Source organism: Panthera pardus, unplaced genomic scaffold (assembly GCF_024362965.1).
Source record: "Panthera pardus isolate Hobbes unplaced genomic scaffold, ASM2436296v1 HiC_scaffold_13, whole genome shotgun sequence".
NCBI classification, from domain to species: Eukaryota; Metazoa; Chordata; class Mammalia; order Carnivora; family Felidae; genus Panthera; species Panthera pardus.
The window spans coordinates 125639157-125659519 of NW_026526688.1; the positions used below are offsets into that span (position 1 = coordinate 125639157).

General features: G+C 38.2%; 1 protein-coding gene across 2 annotated transcripts in view; it reads left to right on the plus strand.

The window, feature by feature from the left end:
- The window catches only part of UNC5C (unc-5 netrin receptor C), a 359471-nt gene that overhangs the window by 217949 nt on the left and 121159 nt on the right, over nucleotides 1-20363 (plus strand). For both annotated transcript variants that reach the window (XM_019463841.2, XM_019463843.2), the window contains exon 3: nucleotides 15712-15855. In XM_019463841.2, the coding sequence (XP_019319386.1) occupies nucleotides 15712-15855 (144 nt within the window). The remainder of the gene's footprint in view (nucleotides 1-15711; nucleotides 15856-20363) is intronic.

The following is a 20363-nucleotide window of genomic DNA, read 5'->3' on the forward strand; positions in this document are numbered from 1 at the left end:
CATTACCCAGTGCTGAAGGCCCAGATCATTAGAAAGAGCATGTAAATCCTCTGAACCAGAAATAAAAAGTGCAGAGATTTCCTTTGTAAAGTCCCAACTGCAGCTTTATGTAAAGCATGAACCTTTGGCAAGATTTTATGTGGTCCCTTTTTCCTCCTAAATTTTGATTTTGCTTTTTTTTTTTTCTTTACTTGGGCATATGTGTTCTATTTTTTTCAAGCAGAGACAATTATTTCATAGTCAGGAAGATGTGAGATCATAGCCATAAGCTATCATTATTTCTCTTCTTAGGACACCAGATCTGTCTTCACTTTTAATAGGGAAGGCACTTCAAAGTATTGCTGAAGGATCACCCACATAATAGATTTTAAAAACAAATTTGAAACCTGCTGAGTAGCAAGATGCTTTGAGGAAGGATGGGTTGGCATTTATAAGGTATGTGCAGGGGACATAAATCTGTATTATTTGAGTGAGTATAGATGTAGGATGTGTAGACATGCTGGATTGTGGAGAGAGGTTGGGATGGAATCCGAAGGGGATTGTGAAAAGTATTAATGAGAAAGAAGCGATTGTATTCTTCTCATTTGTCAAGAGATACTTCCCCATACATTGTTACCGAAAAGTCTTATTTGTATTTGTCAAGGTGGACATATTTTTTTTTTAACGTTTATTTATTTTTTGAGACAGAGAGAAACAGACATGAACGGGGGAGGGGCAGAGAGAGAGGGAGACACAGAATTGGAAGCAGGCTCCAGGCTCTGAGCCATCAGCCCAGAGCCCGACGCGGGGCTCAAACTCGCGGACCGCGAGATCGTGACCTGAGCCGAAGTCGGACGCCTAACCGACTGAGCCACCCAGGCACCCCATGGTGGACATATTTTTTATCTGTACTTGATCTGTATTTCCATCGCTGCTGTCCTCCCATGCTGCCTGTCATACCATCTTGCCGTAAATTGAAAGCGTGCCTGTGGTCACCTGGAGAGGTATCTTCAAGGGGATGACACTTGTAGGGCTGGAACTCTGAGCAGCCCGCTGTTCTGCACACTGTGGGGCTGGGCCTGCGTCCCAAGCCCATGGAGATGTGATAAAAAGCACTTATGATGAAAAGGTTGACTCCCTATCCTCATTTGGTATTTCCTTTGCAGTGGAATTTTTTGAACAGTTATGACAACATTTTTTTGGTCTGTAGTGTATCCATTTAGTAAGAGTTAACCAGGCTCCTTTTACATGATTGCCTATAATTATTTCTCTTTTTCCATATATTTATGTAATAGGTCAGGCTATTCTTTGTAGGATTCTGAGAGCAAAAAAAAATGTGCATTTATGATCAGATACAGCAATTCATTATTTATTTCTAAACACATTTTCAAGGACATTTATTAGCCACTGATTTATTCAACACTGAATATGCAAGTGGGATCTGACAGAAATGTGACTAAATGGGCTTATAATAGAGTATGAAGTAAAAGCATTCTAACTTGTAGGTGAAAAGAAAATACTAGATGAAAGATATGCATATAAACATGCACAGTGAATTTAGGTGTATGCGTATACTATCTATATAACATATGCATTTTATGCTGAAACCCAGTTTTGTTTGTCAGCATGTTGTATGTATCTTTCAGACTGGATAGTCCTATCTATTAATTTCCCTTTACTAAAAACATGACTAATCATGAAAATGTCATCATCTTTATTAGTGTTAGTGTCATCACAAAACATTATTTACTATGATTCCACACCTCACGACACTGAACTGTGCATATTAGGTAGCTAAATTTCATGTTCTCCCGTGAAGATTGTTTATCCACTAGGGTGTGTATCCTTTGAAGGAAATCATTTATAAAAAAAGGGAAGGGGAATTAAACTTTGCCTGAAGATATGAAAAGATACATGACTGAAGTTCTTTGTTCAGTTGGCAGTGTTAATGCAGTTACATAAATATCTCAGTGAATTGGAGCTCATGGTAGGAAACAATTATTGTTTCTTCTTCCTTTTTCTCTGTGATGCTGGTACAGAATGGACATGAGTACATTACAAGTTACACACAATATTCAGAATCAGGTGCCACTCTCCTGTTCGAGTTTAAGTTTTTCTATCTCTTATGAAAACATCAGAATAAGATTGCCTGTAAAGAAATGATACTGGTAATTAAACATTATAACCTAGTATTTCACACCAATTTGTTCAACATGATGTTGGAAGTGATATTTTGAAAACGATTGCAAGCGTGCCACCCTGAAAATAATATTTTTGTTACATGCTAAGCAAATTGCTCTGGTTTATAGCATTTTGAGCATAATATTAAAATCACACATTCAGATATTTGAAAACTCTCAGAATTAATAGAAGTTCTTCTCTGTATATCCAACAAGATGTTGCCAAATTAAAAAAAATTTTTTTTTAATAATTTGGAGCTAAGCACTGAATCTTGGTTTAAAAAAAAAAAAGACCCAAAGCATTGTGGGATTAGTATTTTTGGCATCCATTTATCTAGTAGTCATTTAGAAAAACCCACTGTGGGGGTGCCTGGGTGGCTCAGTCTGTTAAGCATCTGACTTTGGCTCAGGTCATGATCTCACGGTCCATGAGTTCAAGCCCCGCGTCGGACTCTCTGCTGACAGCTTGGAGCCTGGAGCCTGCTTCAGATTCTGTGTCTCCCTCACTCTCTGCCCCTGCCCTGCTCATGCTCTGTCTCTCTCTGTCTCAAAAACAAATAAACATTAAAATTTTTTTTAATTAAAAAAAAAAAAAGAAAAACCCGCTGTGTGCCAACCATATTATTCATAGTCTGTATCATTTAAGGCTGTATCATGTAAGCTGCAGTAACAGACCCCACCAAAGATAGAATAGTTCAAAAACAATAGAATGGTACATTTGTTTACCTACCAGGAATGTACCCTTGCTTGTAGGGCAGCTCTGTTCCCTTTGGTCAGTTCTGGACCCAGACTCCTCTCCTCTTGTGGTTCTGTTGTGCTCTCTGGCCTCATGTTCTTCAGTAACCAGCCAGCAGGGAGGGAAAGCCAGCAGGGAGGAGACCCACAAGCTTCTTCACCAGTATGGCCAAGAAAAGGTACATGTAGCTTCCACTCACATTCCATTGACCAGAATTGCTTTTGTGGCCCCTTCTAAGACTTTAAAGTTTAAGAAAATGAGAAATTTAATGCCCTACCCAAAGTTACTCATGACGGTAGCCACGCCAGGCCTCAAAACTGTTTTTCTTCCTTTTGGTCTAATCTATTTTTTTCTACATTGAGCTCCCTCTGTCAGTACAGACTTTCATACCACAGAAAACATTTTTTTAAATTTCACTTGACTTGATAATTACTGATATTTCAGTGTGATTGTGATTTCCTAAAAACTCAGCACCTTATTTTTCCTATTGAAGTAGCTTTGTCAATTATAATGTAGTAAGACTTCTAATACTACCATCCCGCTCTCCTGTCCTTCCTGGACATAGGGGAACACTACAAATCCTAGCATCCTTGTGGGTCTGCAGGGCCACGTGATTACTTCTGGCCAATGGTCTATGAGGGAAAGTTATGTTGCCCTGCTGAGCCAAGGTATTTAAGTGCAGGTGGGTGTTCTCTGTGCTCTATTCTCGTGGCTCAGTAGCCATGGTTGAGAGGATATAGATTCAACATGGGTGCAGGCCGGATCACTAAGAAAAGTTCATGTAGGAGAGCAGCCCTGGAGGCTGTTGTGACGGAAAAGTGGACTTATTTTGTAAAGACTCTGACATGAGGAGAGTTATTTAGTACAAAGCGTAGCATAAATTATTCTAGCTTCGGAAATCTTGTTAGTTAGCTCGCATTAAGGGTAAACTCTGCAAAGAGCTTCACATGTATCACCTCTTTTAATCCTTATAAGAACCCATTGAATTAGGAATTTTATTTCCTATTTTCCTGTTGAGGAAAATGACATTTAGTGAGGTAAAAGAATTTTCCCAAGGTCATACATCTAGCTACTTGAGAAAACAGAATTTGAACCATATCTTTTTCTAAAGGTTATCTCTCACTTAACTTAATTGCCAAGGATTAATTAAAAATAAGCTTTGAGGGGAGGCGCCTGAGTGGCTCAGTTAGTTAAGTGTCTGACTTTGGCTCAGATCATGATCTCATGGTTCATGGGTTTGAGCTCTGCGTCAGGCTCTCTGCTGACAGCTCAGAGCCTGAAGCCTGCTTTGGATTCTGTGCCTCCCTCTCTCTCTGCCCCTCCCCTGTTCACACTCTGTATCTCTCTCTCAAAATCAAACATTAAAAATAAACAAATAAGCTTTTATTGTCAAATCTGGATCAATATTGTTTTCTGGAATTCTACCTATAAGCTTATCAAAAACTAAGCATATGTAACTTGGACTCAACAAAAAAAACAAGGAGACATTCTGTATTTAAAAAAAAAGGAAAAAAAAAATTAAGTGTATTATACTTGGTTTCATTGTTTTTATTAAATCATGTCTCCTTTTGGAATGATAATAGAATGGTTTGAAAAAGGATCTTAGAATATATAGAAATATTTTGAAAATATCAGAACACAGTTATTTCTTAGTTCTTATATAAAGTTAAAATTGAAAATTGGTATTTCAGTGGCAGTTCATTCAAATACCTACTCCTGACTTGAAAATATGAAATGCTAATATTTTTCATTTCTACTTGGAATTTCACAAGTTAAACTTTCTTGTTGTAAATTAATGAGTCACTCTTGCATATTTGAGTTCTTTAAAAGACAAAGAAAAAATATTTTCACTGGTACTTGACCTGTGTTTACTCAGTTATTATAAATAATTTTGAAGAACCTAAAAACCATTATGAAAACTCTGCTCCTCCCACTCCATTCTCAGTGTGACTGCCAACCCAGTTCAAAGTTTAATTCAAAGTTGTGTCTGATGATGTCTTTCCGGCTAGGGAAGGAGGTACAAGTGCCATCATGACTGAAAGTTCCTTTTCTCTAAAATATATTTGGAGAGGTGCCTGGGTGGCTCTGTCAGTTAAGCATCCAACTTCGTCTCAGGTCATGATTTCACGGTCTGTGAGTTCGAGCCCTACGTTGGACTCTGTGCTGATATCTCAGAGCCTGGAGCCTGCTTCAGATTCTGTGTGTCCTTCTCTCTTTGCCCCTCCCTCCCCTCAAAAATAAATGAAAAAATTAAAAAAAAAATATTTTGATATAATCATATATCTTTTAAATAAGTATGTAATAGTGTCCTAGGGAAAATCTTCTTTTGTTTATTCAGTAAATACTCATTGTATGCTCACAATGTGAGGCTGAATATTATTCTATGCCACAGGGACAGCATGTAACAGACACAAATCTCTACTCTATAGAACTCATGTTCTGGTTGGTAAGTGAAGAAAGACCTAGAAGGTGTGATTGCACTCATCAATTTTAAATCTTCACTAAAATGTAAAAGTTTGCTTATTCTGCCCCAAATTGGTTCGTGCTAACCTACCTGGTAATTTCCATTCAGTTGCTTAATGTCCCTGTCTCACCTGCATAATGCACTATGGATATAAGGAATTTCTAACAGATGAGCCAAGCAAGCATTCTGGTTACCGAAATAAGTAGACTTTTCCACTCATCTTACCAGGATAACTTTACTTTATCTACACTTTAATATAGTGGGAAACCTAGAGGATTGGTAAAATCCTGGGTCACTTGGCTGAAAGACAAGAAACTTAAAGGCAAATCACCAGAATTCCTTCCTGCTGTTCAAACTTCATTTCTAAATATCAGAACCAGATCTGTATTGCCCTGGGTGATTGGTGTCCCCACCTAGACCTGACTGTCCCAAATCTGCTGAAAAGTTCCAAAACTAGCCATGTCTTTCTCATTTGGGTGTGTGCCTAATATAATTTCCCATCATAGTACTCCTCCCCTCCCTGAATCTATGTTAGTACCTCCAATGGTAATTTTGTGAATAAAATATAGTTATAGTGTCAAAATAATTGTTATTTTTATACTACATGTATATAATTTAACAGATTTGAATTACTTTTATAGCTGTTATTCCATTTCTTTTCTCAACAAGACAACAAGACAAAAAAGTTATCTTGTTTTATAAGTTGAGAAACCAAGGCCTGATGAATTTAGGACTTTCCAAAAGTCAAATAGTAAATATTGAACAAGAATTTATTTTCTTAATCCAAGTGAATTACTAGGTTGTTGTATGTTAGGTGAATATTTGTCTAATCTCCCGGTTGTAACATTAATTATCCTGGATGAGTTGAATTTTTTTTAATGATCCTTTCTAGTTTGGTTTAAAGGTTTCCTTAAGAACATGAAATATATCAGGGTGCCTGGGTGACTCAGTCGGTTAAGTGTACAACTTCGGCTTAGGTCGTGGTCTCACAGCTCATGATTTCGAGCCCTGCATCAGGCACTGTGCTGACAATTCAGAGCCGGGAGCCTTCTTCAGATTCCGTGTCTCCGTCTCTCTCTGCACCTCTCCCACTCATGCTCTGTCTCTCTTTCTCTGTCTCTCAAAAATAAATAAACGTTAAAAAAATTTTTTAAAGAGTATGAAATATATTGCTTTTAAGACAAGTGAACAGCTGTCCTCAGTATACTGTGTGTGAACTGTTGTAAGTGGCAATCTATCCAGAGGTGATTGATCTCAATGTTTGCTTCTAAGTCACATGAGATAAGTACAAAATGAAAGCCCAACAGTATGAGTAATTATTATTTTGGATATATGTGCTAGTTTCCATTGTCAGACAGTGTTTTCAGAGGCTCACCAAGAATATTCCTTTTAAGCTCTTAAGATTAAGGACTTGATGTAATATCACAGATCTAAGAACAATTTTTGTAATCATAATTAAAATTAAAATGATTAAAATTCCATTAAAAGTAAATCAGATTAGTCTTGTTTACTAGTCAAGACAGATTAGTTTTCCTTAAAGCATATGTCACTTGAATAAACATCATTTTACCAATTTACCATTTTTATAGGTTCCCACTCCATAGAATAAACTTCTCCAGCTGCCAATCAAGGCTCTCCATGAATTTCTCTTCTATCTAATTCCATGGCCTTATTTCTTTAGTTGGTTTCTGTAAACTCTTCTCCCCTGTAGTGCTCCATGCTTTTTCATCTGTGCCCTTTGGCTTTGTGCTATTCTATCCTCCTGAAGTGTCTTTGATTTTTCTCTAAGTCTTTAAACCCAATCCATGCTTCAGCATCAAACTTAAATATTCCACTTCCCCATGTTTACCCTGATCTCTCCATGTGAAACTATTTCACTATAGCTTTATTTAGGGGGGGGGGGGGTTCAGAATTTTCCAAATAGTAGATTACTTTTATTCAATAAATAAATATATAGAAAGTGCCAAACTATGTTGAAAGACATGATGATATGGGGCTCTGTGTTTATGTTGACTGTAGGGTTATATGGTTTAATAAATTTGGAGGAAGTGGTGGCAGTCCAAATTAAACATACTTTTTTATGGCAGAACTTCTGACCAATGCCTTTAATATGCTGATTAGCATTTTGAGTTTCTAAGAGGAAGACATAGTAAACAGAAATCCCCAAACTTATTTGACCAAAGAACCCTTTTTTTGAGACACAATTTGGGGAATGTTGGTATAGTGCAAGGAACAGGAACATTGGATTCAGATAAATAATGGATCTAAATCTTGATTTTGGTAATCATTGGATGCATGAAAAATTGTTTAAATTCTGACCTCTGCTCTTTACCTGTATTATAATAATACCCATTCCCAAGGATTATTATGCAGATTAACCAAGACACATGGTAGATGCCCAATAAATTTTAGCTACTTTTACTTTTCTGAGTTACAATTAAATTTACATGTGATTTATGTATAAGACATTTATTCATTTAACGTACATTAACTGGACAAATATGTGTGCCAGTTAATGTGCAGATCCATATGCAATGCATATGACAGGGTCACTGTATTCAGTGAACTCCCATTTGTTTCCTGCATTAGACAGTAAACTAATCAGAAAGGATCCATAAAGAGTTCATCTCGATGGCTACGTTGGAAATGACAGTGCATAAAATAGGGGCTCAAGAACTGTCTCCACAATGAATTGTGAAGGACAGAGACCGTATCTGCCTTCTTTACCACTGTGTGCGCAGCACGCAGAACGCACGCAGCACTCTTCCCCACCCTTATGGACAAGATTTTTTTTAATTGTGGTAAAATTACTTCCATTGAAATTACTAGGTGTGCCTGGGTGGCTCACTCAGTTAAATGACCAACTCTTGGTTTTGGCTCAAATTATAATCTCACAGTTTGTGAGTTCAAGCCCTGTGTGGGGCTCTGACAGTGTGGAGCCTGTTGGGATTCTCTCTCTCTCCTTCTCTCTCTGCCCTTCCACTGCTTGCAGTCTCTCCCTCTCTTTCTCTCTCTCCCCCCCTCTCAAAATAAATAAACTTAAAAAACTGTTTTTAGTTGAGAAAAAAAGAAATTACTAATGTTTTGCATGAAATAAAAATAAAAAGTAATGCATGTACTTATGGTTTAATTATTAAGAATTATACCTTAAAGAAAAATGTTGGAATATACATTCAAATACATATGTAATAAGTTTCATGTTTCACAAAAAATATTTAGAAGAGTAATGTATCTGCTATCTCTGTGTTCTCCCAAATTAAATTGCTGTCATGTTTTTACAAAATTGATTCTTTGTACTCTAAAGAACATTGACATACAAGGTAGAAGTTAAATTTTAGGGGCGTCGGGGTGGTTCAGTTGTTTGAGCGTCCGACTTCAGCTCAGGTCATGATCTCATGGTTTGTGAGTTCGAGCCCCACGTCAGGCTCTGTGCTGACAGCTCAGAGCCTGGAGACTGCTTCAGATTCTGTATCTCCCTCTCTCTGTGCCCCTCCCCTACTTGTGCTCTGTCTCTCTCTGTCTCTCAAAAATAAATAAATGTAAAAAAAAATTAAAAAAGAAAAAAAAGAGAAAACTTTTCAGCTCCCATTTTGGTCTCAGAAAGACTTCTTGGAAGAGACATTCAACAGGTTTTTTTTTATCACCAAAGTTAAGAATAGTAATTAAATGATCGGGCAGAACTAGTAGAATTAATCTATCAATTTATTACCACTCTGTATGTAAGAAAGAGCATTTTGCATACCCCCCACTCCAATTACCATTACTCACAGCTCTAAGTTTGATGGTGGTTGGAAAGTCTAATCAAAAATAGGAGGACTGCTTCTCCTGTAACATCTAAAACCTGACACTTCGGCAAAGGAAAGGGAAAGCAGTGCTAATGTTGTCAGAGGAAGTACCATTTATAACTATTTTAATATCATCTTGCAGTTAACATCTCAAGCTTTAAGGTAAGCTGCATTTATCCATGGTTGTCACATAGCTTTCTAAAAGCACCGTAAATCTCCCCACTCCAGACACACCATCCAATAAATATTTTCTTCTCAGTTCTAGACAAAACCAAAACATAGCAAAACAAAACACAGGTCGTCTGGACACGGAATGCCAAACAGAACCAAGTAACTAGAAATTATCATGTAAAAAGGAAGTCAAGTCAATGACCTAGGTATGAAATGCTTCCAAACAAATCCCTTGAACCATTCAGTCCCAGTCATGTTACTCTTTGACTTGTAAATTCATCTTGACCACAAAGATAATAAATGTAACTTTAACAAAATTATAATAAATCTAATATACCAGTAAGTTGTAATTTCCATTTATACAAAGTAATTTTAGTTAATTAGATGGACTGTTTATATATTAAATATTATATTAAAAAAATCCAAGGAACACATTTCAGAGAAAAGTTGATGAATTATGTGTTTACAGTGTCTTCTTTTCCTGATGAAGTTTAAAGATTGTCAGATGACGTCATGTAGCATAAAACTATGTCCTGGTAGTAAAGGTCTGCCTTTCAAGTTATTATATTTTGATTATTTTAGTGAGAATTACAAGCTGATGAAATAATTGTCAGGGTTTTTTGTTGTTGTGTTTGTTTTTTTGTTTTTGTTTTTGTTTTTTGGTGTGACATCCTTTTAAATAATGCTGGTATTTTGTGTGATTTAATTTGTATTAAGACATCTAGAACAGATATGTATCTTAGTTTAGATCATATTAGTGAAAACTAATAGGATTAAGCTCTGGGAGAAAGCATGAAAAAGAGACCACACTAATTCAATAAAGTGTTGTAATATATCCCAGATCATCCCTACCTGTAACTTCATGCGTTTCCCACCACTCTCTGTCCTGTGAATGTACTATAATGAGATTTGGTAGAGTGACCTTTGCAGCTCTTCTCCCAACAGGGAGAGTGTGGAGGAAGCCGAATTGCCAGGTCTATGCAACATGATGTCTCAAACCTTCCCTTTGCTGTATGAAAGAAAAAGTAATTGAGAAGAATGAGAACTACAACTCGGGTATACATAACACCTAAGTCTAATGTGGGGTTAGGATGCTTTTTAGTGAAACATACATGGGGTATCAGAAGGCAAGGATTTGATGGCCACATTTTATTTTGTTGGTTTGTTTGTTTTGTGTGAAACAACTTCTTTATTTCAATTTTATGTTTACAAAAAGACAAAGAGGATAAGGAGTGGGGAGGCAGGAATAATGGTTGGTCACCTCCAGAGATAAAAGGAAGAGGCCTCTTATAGTCAACAAAAATGGATGAGACTGTTCATCCATGCCATTATTAGTAACAGCAATGGCCAAAAAGAAGTCCAAGCAGAGATCAAAGGCTTCTGTTAACAAGGTCAGTCTGTTTTGGGAGAGTCAGATGGTCTGTCCAGTCCATATCCATGAGGAAGAGAAAGCCCAAGTCAGTTTATTGAGGCCTCAGCTGTGGGTGGGATGGGGCCCATTTCTCTGGGAAGAACTGGGCCACTGACTCCAGGGAATATAAGGACCATGAGATACACACCAGGGAAAACCCCTATGAACTACAGGGGCCCACTGCAGGTAGGGTGTGGGGAAACTTGGGCATAAGTGGCTTGGGATCATCTTCAAAGGAAAATCCTGTCTGGGTAGGTGAGGGGACATCTGAATAGAAATAGTTTGAGAGGAACTGATCAGATTGTGATGACCACATCTTAAAAAATCTTTTGAGATGATGCATGATTTTGGAGTATCACCTAATAAATGAGATAAATGAACAGCAGGATGCTGGAGATACTGGAGATAAAAAAAGTATTAAATAACATACTTTTTGACAACAGTGGACTTTTAATGTTTGTTGACAGTACTACAGATTATACTTCTGGGGGGGATATAGATACTGTTTTAAATAATTATACAACAGGATTTGTCATGCATTTGTGCTCACTTTATAATAATCTCTAGAAAAACACTATTTGTGCTGCCTGACCACTATTATAAAATTAAAATTATGCTAAAGATAAGGGATACATATAATTTACCAGATTTTATTGCATATGCATGTATAGCCTCACAAAGATCCAATAAGAGGGTTGCATTTGCATCTGGATTTCTAAAATCATTTGAAATTCCCTATTAGCAAGTGCATATTCATATTCATTATAAGACTTCTTGATATAGCATGCTAATTACTTGCCTGCACTCTAGCTCCCACACCACAATAAATCCTCTTATAAAAGCAGATCACTGCAAACTTCAAACAGCATGCATCCTTGAGATGCCACTATTAAAGGAAGAATGCTGATGGAAAATCTTTGATCTTATCAGACGTGATGGAAAATACACATTTGTATTTGAGTAAATCTGTAGAAAGAAGCATTCCACCCCCATCCTTAAGTAACCTGAAACCAATTTCAAGTTCCCAAATGCTCTTCAAAGCAACCCGCCTTGGAAGTGATGCTGATGGCATTACAAATTTCAAGGCAGCTTGCTTTTTCCATCTCAAGACTTCAAGCAGATTTCAAATTTTACTTTCAAAGAGAAAGGATATTACCTACTTTTAGCCAAACCACTAGCCCCTGGGCCGACGAGCAGAATGTCGTAGGTAAAGAACTTACCTATGGTAATGAAAAGATGGTACATTACCAAGGAACTCAGAGCTTGAATAATGCAGTTGATTGTAGGGAATTCTAAGCTGGAAGTGTTTAGAGGCTTCCTGCTTCAGTTCTTGTTCTAGTGTGGTTGACCAAAAGTTGGAATGTAAACTCTGGGCATGTGGCAGGACAAGTGTACCCAACAAATTAATCCAGCTCCTCCTGAATGGGGCGTCTATCAAGCTGCAGACAAAAATCGGTGTGTGTTTGACTCCTGCACTCACAGGGAGCCTGAGCCACACAATTCAGAACATTCATACTATGAATAATCCCTGTAGCAGGAGGGTCGGTCTGTGGCTTCTTAAAAGGCCTCAGATTTGTGGTCAGCAGAAACATCCATGAGCCTATTTGGGCTGAAGGATACAGTGGCCCTAGTGAAGTTCCCCTAGCATTTAATTAGGTTTCCTGTAATTGCTTTAAGTAAAAGGAGGGGGAATAAAGCCTGATGTTATCATCTTGGGACACAAAATATTTGTATGTGGTTTTAATATCCTGAGCCCATTTGTTGCTGCCCTGAATTTTGGAAAGAGCCGTTATAGTTCTAAGGAAATACACACTACAGGTTTACCAGCCCTTTGGTGACTGTAAATTTACTGCAACAGCTTTTAAAGGAAGAGTTTTCTTTCCAGTAACTGAATTTCTGCATGAAGAGAGAAGGTATAAACAAGTAAAACAGGCAAAAGTATTAAATGCCAGAGAGTGGAATAAAAAAGAAGGGTGGGGCAGAGGTGAGGGGGAAAGCTGTGTGCCATCCTTCCATGAACTCCTAGATATCAGAAAATGAGAATATAATTGCAGTAAGACAGGAAATGAGAGGGCCTAAGCAGAGACTAGGAAAGAGGAAGGGAAGTAGCATTATTTGTTAATAAGTTGGGATTTATGCTGTGGAGATTGTTCTATTATTTAGACATTGACTAAAATAACATACCGATCTTTTCATAGAGGAGTGAGGGACTTAGATATGCCAGTGTCTTGAAAATTCTTTTTAAACTGACCACTGTGGGGGTGCCTGGGTGGCTCAGTCAATTAAGCGTTCGACTTCGGCCAGGTCATGATCTCACAATTTGTGAATTCAAGCCCCATGTCAGGCTCTGTGCTGACAGCTCAGAGCCTGGAGCCTGCTTCAGATCCTGTGTCTCCTTCTCTCTGCCTCTCACCCACTGATGCTCTCTCTCTCTCTCTCAAAAAAATGAATAAACATTAAAAAATTTTTTAAACTGATCACTGTATAAGCATAAAGGATACTAATTTCCAAGACTTTAAACAATAACTTTAAATATATTTAATACATTTTTGGCCACAGAGTTGCCCCTTCAGGATCTTGCCCTGCCTTGGCTTATAAAATTCACTTTCCTGGGCTTCATTTCAGTTCAGGGGCTCTTGAGTGGATCTAAGGACTTAGTTGTTTCTATGACTCAAGTCCCTGCAGTTCCTGATAGAAAATATTGCTTATTTCCCTAGTGGAACAGCATCCATTTATATTGAGTGTTCCTTATTTTTCCTGAGGGCTTTGACCCATTTGAACATGGTCTCAGTTTTAGGACAAGTTTTGGAATACTCTTGTACTCTTCATGTCACCTATACCAAGAAGTCATGCAAATAGTTTAATAAATCATAACTTTCAGGAACTAAAAATTCCTAATATTCATGTTTTTCATATTCATAACATAGTCATATATATGTGGATGTGTGTATATATACACAAATATACACATATATATGTGTGCATATATATTTATATTTACATTCTCATCTGATTACATCATCTGCATGCTTAACACACTTTGATGATGTCCATGACTTTCAGAAAGAAATCCCAAATTCTGAACATGGAGTGCAGCTGAGGTTCTCAAACTGTAGCATGCATCAGAATTCTTGGAGTGCTTGTTAAACCAAAATTGCTGGGCTCAACTCTCAAAGTTTCATACTCAATTTGAGTCTGGAGTGGGACCCAAGAATTTGACTTCCAACAAGTTCCCAGGTGATGCTGATGAAACTGTTCCGGGGCTACACTTTGAGAACCACCAGTCTACAAGAATATATATTAACTGATCTTTTTCTTCTCCCTAGCTTCATCTCATGCCACCATCTCTGTGTCTGGTGCTCAGTTGTCTTCTCCTGGGTTCTCAATCTCCTCATTCTCTTTCCTGCGTCTTCCCATATCTTCCGACCCTCTCCTTAGATAATTTAACCAAGTTAACTCACGTTGGATCCTTCGTACTAAGTTGAGTTCACTTGTTATTCACTCTCATTTTCACTATATTTCTTGTTTGCAGCATTGAACACAGTTGTAATTAAATAATAAATTGTATAATCTGTAGTTAATATGTACCCTCTGCACAATAATATAGGTTCATTGAGGGTAAGGACTATCTTACTCATCAGAGATTCACAAGTGCCTAGGGCAATACCTCTTCCATAATTGATATTAAATATTTGTGCAATGAATGAATGAATGGATGCATGCATGAATAGAAAGTACAAAGAAATATATTTAATCTTTCTTACTGTGCTTATACTTAACCCAGTCAAATTCTTCTAGTCCCTCAGGCTGCCCCTGCCAATACTCTCCATAGGTACCTCATACGGAAAGTGTGTGCAGGCAAACTGGCAATTGTCCACGTGCATTGATCAGATGATCCTTCTTGCTCAGTGCAAAGAAGCACATTGCAGAATGACTCTAAGAAATAGGCTTAGGTACATTAAGATAAATACTCCTAAAATGATAATCTCAGATTCTTAGTTCATTTTTTGTTATTTAGGATGATATAATGCTGTAAAATAAAATCCAATTATTTGAGCATTTTAGCTGGAAGCCACTTTCAGAGGATTTTGGTTACATTACAATTATAGAGAAACATTTGGGCTTTCAAAATATTGTGCATGAAAACTTTAAAGTCACACATTCTTTGGATAAAATAGCAAGGATTTGTTAACTTAAGGCTGGTATTTTTTAAAGAAAACAGTGTGCCTTAATAGCTAAAATGCAACTATTAAAATAACTTAGTTTTAAATAATTGCCACATATTTATAAAGTACTAGCTTATATTATAATAAAACCTGGCATATATATTTTTATATATACATTTATGATTATAGTTTTAGGTCATTCTCATGTCATGTGAAGAGTTAGGGGAAGATTTAGTTACTGTAAAACTATACAAGGTGTTGTAAAACTGTATATAGCTTTTTGGTACCAGACAATATTATAAAAAAATGTGATATGTGTTTATATATATTTGTGACTTATATACTTATGATTATAGTTTTAGGTTATTCTCCGTCATTTCATGTGAAGAGTTAGGAAGATTTAGTTATTGTAAGGTTATGTACAGCACACAGATTATCTTTCCACAACCTATATAATTTGGTTACCATCCTTAGGAGATGTGAAATTCAAGTTCATGTTTGAATAAACCAAGGAAGATACCTCAGTGGAGGGTGAATGTTTGTCAGGCTATTTGAGAAAAGGTGTAATTTTGTGGAGTGATAGATCTATTCGACTTTCATCTTCTGATGAAAGCAGATTTGAAATAGCAAATAAGAAAATGAAAAAGTTGAGAGTCCAATAACTGGGGCCAGAGGAAAAATCACAGGTGGACAGGGACAGTATCTGGTGTGTTGATCTATGGCATCAAGACGGATCACTCGGGGGAAATACACGGTATGATGGTTTGAGTTTTGTTAGTACTAGTCTTTTCCTGACTTCAGTCTTCCTTCTCTTGGCAGGTCTCATTGTCCGGGAAGTGAGCATTGAAATTTCACGCCAGCAAGTGGAAGAACTCTTTGGGCCAGAAGATTACTGGTGCCAGTGTGTGGCCTGGAGCTCGGCGGGCACCACAAAGAGCAGGAAGGCCTATGTGCGCATCGCATGTGAGTCATGGCACATGGGCCACATGGGTTTCAGAAACCAGTGGAATGTGGAAAAATGTATACTGTAACTGCTCTAAATTCAAAGAACCGTAGTCAAAACTCCCAGATTTCTGCATTTGAGCTACACTTTCCCCTTAAGTCCCCAGGATACCATTTTGTTGTGGTTGTTGTTGTTTCAAGACGCTTTTAGTTTGTCTTTAGGGATGTGAAAGAATTAGTGGTACTTTCAAAAGATTCTGAATTTTCTTTTTGAATCTGGTAATAATTAGGCTACAGGAAAACCAAACTGTATTCCTTTAATAAGTTTATTCTGCCAGTGTGTTAAGACAATGTTGATTAGTTTTGTTATTGGAAATAGAAATGACCCATACAAAGCTTCTCTATTCATTTTTGGAACCATTCTAGTGCATCAAAACAAAGCACTATTTTCCAAACTGTGTTAAATTCTAGAGTATTCATGTTTAGGGGGAGGTTAGGAAGTGCCTCACAAAAAAGCGTTCCATAATCAAATAAATGTGGAAAATAGTTTTTTGGGGGCCAAGTTAAATAGGTTTATTCATTGCAAAATTCTTGGATTTTTAAATATGCTAATACATATTATCCCTAAGAAAAAGATGTAGCCTGCAGCTGTTTTTTGCAGGCCCCTTTTCTGAAGGAGTGCTATTCACATCTTGAGCAGCAATGAATGCTGCTTTAATCTGTCTTAAGGTTCCATACTGAGAAGTTTTCTCAAGTATGAGACCACTGAAATCCATGTCAATTATATGATCTGAACTCTTTTGAATGTCTGCATTTGACTAAATTCTGTTTTGTGGTGGATATCAGTATCACCCCCCAACACGTCACTGAGTCCCAATAGTCTTGGCTCTGAGGGTTCTCCCAGTTCCGTACCTGCCTCTTCCCTTCCCTCCTACTTGATCTAGATCCCAACCATTGCAAACACGCCCCAGCTAGTCTCAATGGCTCCACTTATTTCCCTTTTCTAGACCATCCTCCATATTACCACAGTGCAATCTTCCTGAAACTCAGGTCTCTGCCCAGATCACTTCCCTCCCTGCTAAAATGTTACAGTAGCTTGGAGATAAAGGAAAAATTCCTTACCATTAATGCCATATGCCGTCGTCCGAGTCTGCTAGGGCTGGCATACAGAGTACCACAGCCTGGGTGGTACTTAACCAGCCGAAATCTTCTTCTCACAGTTCTGGAAGCTACAGGTCTGAGATCAAGGTGCCAGCAATGCTGTCTCCTCTGAAAGTTTCTCTCCTGGGCTCGTGGATGCTTGTCTCCACATGTTTGCACTGTCTTCCCTCTGCAACCGTCCTGGCCCGCATTTCTCTTCCTATAAAGACAGGAGTCCTATTGGATTAAAGCTACCCTAAAGGCCTCATTGTAACTTCATCACCTCTTTAAAGGCCTTATCTCCAAATAAAGTCACATTCTGGAGTCCTGACGGTTAGGACGTCAACGTGTGAACAGTTCGGCCCCTGACAACTATATTTCATGGTTTATATATGCAACCTGTATTTTCAGTGTCAACCACAAAGAATGTTTCCATTTTAGTCACAGTACATTTGAAATACTTTGATTTCCATGCTTTCCAGCTACTGTTCACAGTGAAGGGTTTCATCCTTCTCTTACTTCCCTTCATTTTTGTAAACATTCATTTATTTAACAATATTTAGTAAGCTTTTACTCTGTTCTTGGGACAGTTGTACCTATTGGGTATGGAGCCAAAAGCAAACATGTAATGATCCCTGCCCTCATGGAGGTTTACTTTCAGGTAAACAAGGGTGAACTCTAAATAAAGCAACTACTAATCAGGCACAGAGCAGATGGTAAGTGCTACAGAGAAAAGTAGGGGTGCCTGGGTGGGTTAAGCACCTGACTTCAGTTCAGGTCATGATCTTGCAGTTTGTGGGTTTGAGCCCCGTGTCAGGCTCTGTGCTGACAGCTCAGAGTCTGGAGCCTGCTTCAGATTCTGTGTCTTCCTGACTCTGTTCCTCCCCCACCATATGCTCTATATCACAAAAATAAATAAACATTAAAAAAATTGTTTTAAATAGTAAAGCAGGAAAGGGGGGTATATTGTGCTCAGGGAGGGTAGTCATGGAATTCCTCTGGAAGAAGCTGACAGTTGAAGAAACCTGAAGGAGGAGGGGAAGGGGAGTTAGGCAGAGGGAGCCGCAAGTGTCACAAATACAAATACCCTGGGGCAGGAGTGTGCTGGTTATCCTAGGCAGATGGCCCAGGACACTGTAGGTGTAACATCTTTGGTTCTTATTTTGAGAAGAGAACTTTAGAATGTTTTCAGCAGAGGAATTCATGATGTGACTTCCATGTCAGCAGAATCATGACTTGTGCTTAGAATAGATGAAGAGTAGAAGCACAAAGACCAGTTATGAGGCTGTGTCTATGAGGGACGGTAAGCTTGCATAGACAAGCAGCAGTGAAAGTGGCATAACCTGGATCCTAGATACAATAGTCTCCCTTCCCCCGGGGTGGGGGGAGGGGGGAGGGGGAGGGGGAGAGATGTGTTCCAAGAACCTCAGTACATACCTGAAACCGCAGATAGTACCAAACCCTATACGTGTTATGTTTTTTCTATATATACCTATGAGAAAGTTTAATTTATAAACTAGGCATAGTAAGAGATTAACAACAATAAGTAAAGAAAAAAGAGAAAAATTATAAGGGTGCCTGGGTGGCTCAGTCGGTTAAGCGTCCGACTCTTGATTTTGGCTCGTCATTATCTCACAGTTCTTGAGTTCAAGCCCCACATTGGATTCTGTACTGACAGTATGGAACCTGCTTGGGATACTCTCTTTCCCTCTCTCTATGCCCCTCCTCCACTCACACTGTCTCTCTCAAAATAAATGAACATTTTTTAAAAAAGAAAAATGATAACAATATACTATGATAAAAGTTATGAGCATGCACTGTCTCAAAATATCTCATTGTGCTGTCCTTCTCCTTCTTGTGATGATGTGAGGTGATAAAATGCCTGCGTCAGGAGATGAACAGCACAGGTGTCGTGATGTGGTATTAGTCTACTGTCAGCCTTCTCATGATAAGTCAGAAAAGGGAACAACCGCTCCTCGACTGAAGTTGACAGTGGGTAACTTAAACCTCAGAAAGCAGAATGGTGGACAGGGAGGACTATTTTACATTTAAAGGCAGAGGTAATAGCTTTTGTTGAAAGATTGGATGTGAGATGTGAGAGAAAGAGAGGAAAGAATGATTCAAGAGATGTTTGAAGAGTTTGTTTCAGACGTCCTCATGAACTCTTTCCTGTCTCCTGGGTCTCCAGAGAGACAGGCATCCCTTTCTCTTATACCTTCAGAACACTTTGCCCATTCTCTTAACACAAGGCTTATCTCAATTAAATTATATTCACTGGTTGGAATGTCTGTGTTTCATGCCAGCAAGTTCTTTGAGATAAATTCTGCTTAATTCAGTTTTGCTTAACTTTATATCTTTTGTGCTTAGCCTAACGCCTAGAACATCATAGATGTTTAATAAATTTTGTTGAATTAAAACTGTTAATAAAAATCTCCCGGTGAAGTTTATTAAAATGCTATACATTAATCTTTCCTCTCTGAGCATATCTATGGAGATTTTCCTCTGTCTTTTGTGGATTCTCTGTGAAGTAGATTCTGGGATAGGGACATGCACACAGAGAGGGTGTTAAAGAGTACTCTTTGGGACAATACTGGTGGAGATATGTGGGCAGTAGGATTGAGCAGAAGGGGGACTTGAGCTTCAGGACAAAGGATGGCCCCATAGAGAGCTCTGGAGCTCAAATGGCCCTTTAGAGTTGCCCCACCGTGAGATATAGGGGGTCAATGAGGCTTTATTCCTCCACATAGACTAGTCCATGGATGTGGGCCCCTACCCAATTGTGTGTCCTGGGTCAAGTCAGCTTTCAGCAGCTGAGGGCAACACTCCCAATGGGTGGGATCAGTCCTAAAAAGGGGTCTCAGTAGCATACCCCATATCCACTGCAATCATCTGCCACAAATCTTGAATACTTTATTAATCATGAAGAAAAAAGGTAGTTTCAAATATTTTTAAAGGAAATAAGAAACTAATTGTTTTGGTCAAATATTTAAATGAATTCAAAATTAGCTTCTAGGGGCAGCTGGGTGACTCAGTCGGTTGAGTGTCCCACTTTGGCTCAGGTCCTGATCTTGTAGTTCGTGAGTTCGAGCGCTACATCAGGCTCACTGCTGTCAGCTTGTCAGCACAGAGCCCTCTTCAGATCCCCATCTCTCCGCCCAACCCCGCTTGCACTTTCCATAAAATAAATAAATATATATAAAAGAAACCCAACAAAGTTAGCTTCTAATTACAATCAAAAGCAACACAATGATATGACTGTATCTTTATCTTTCATTGCTATGTGTTCATTAATACCAGTTACAATAAATATTTAAAATTGCCAATTTATATTCCATATTAAATTGGCTTGGCTAGAAGCTGAAGTTTAAGGACTGCATAGTTCCAAGTGA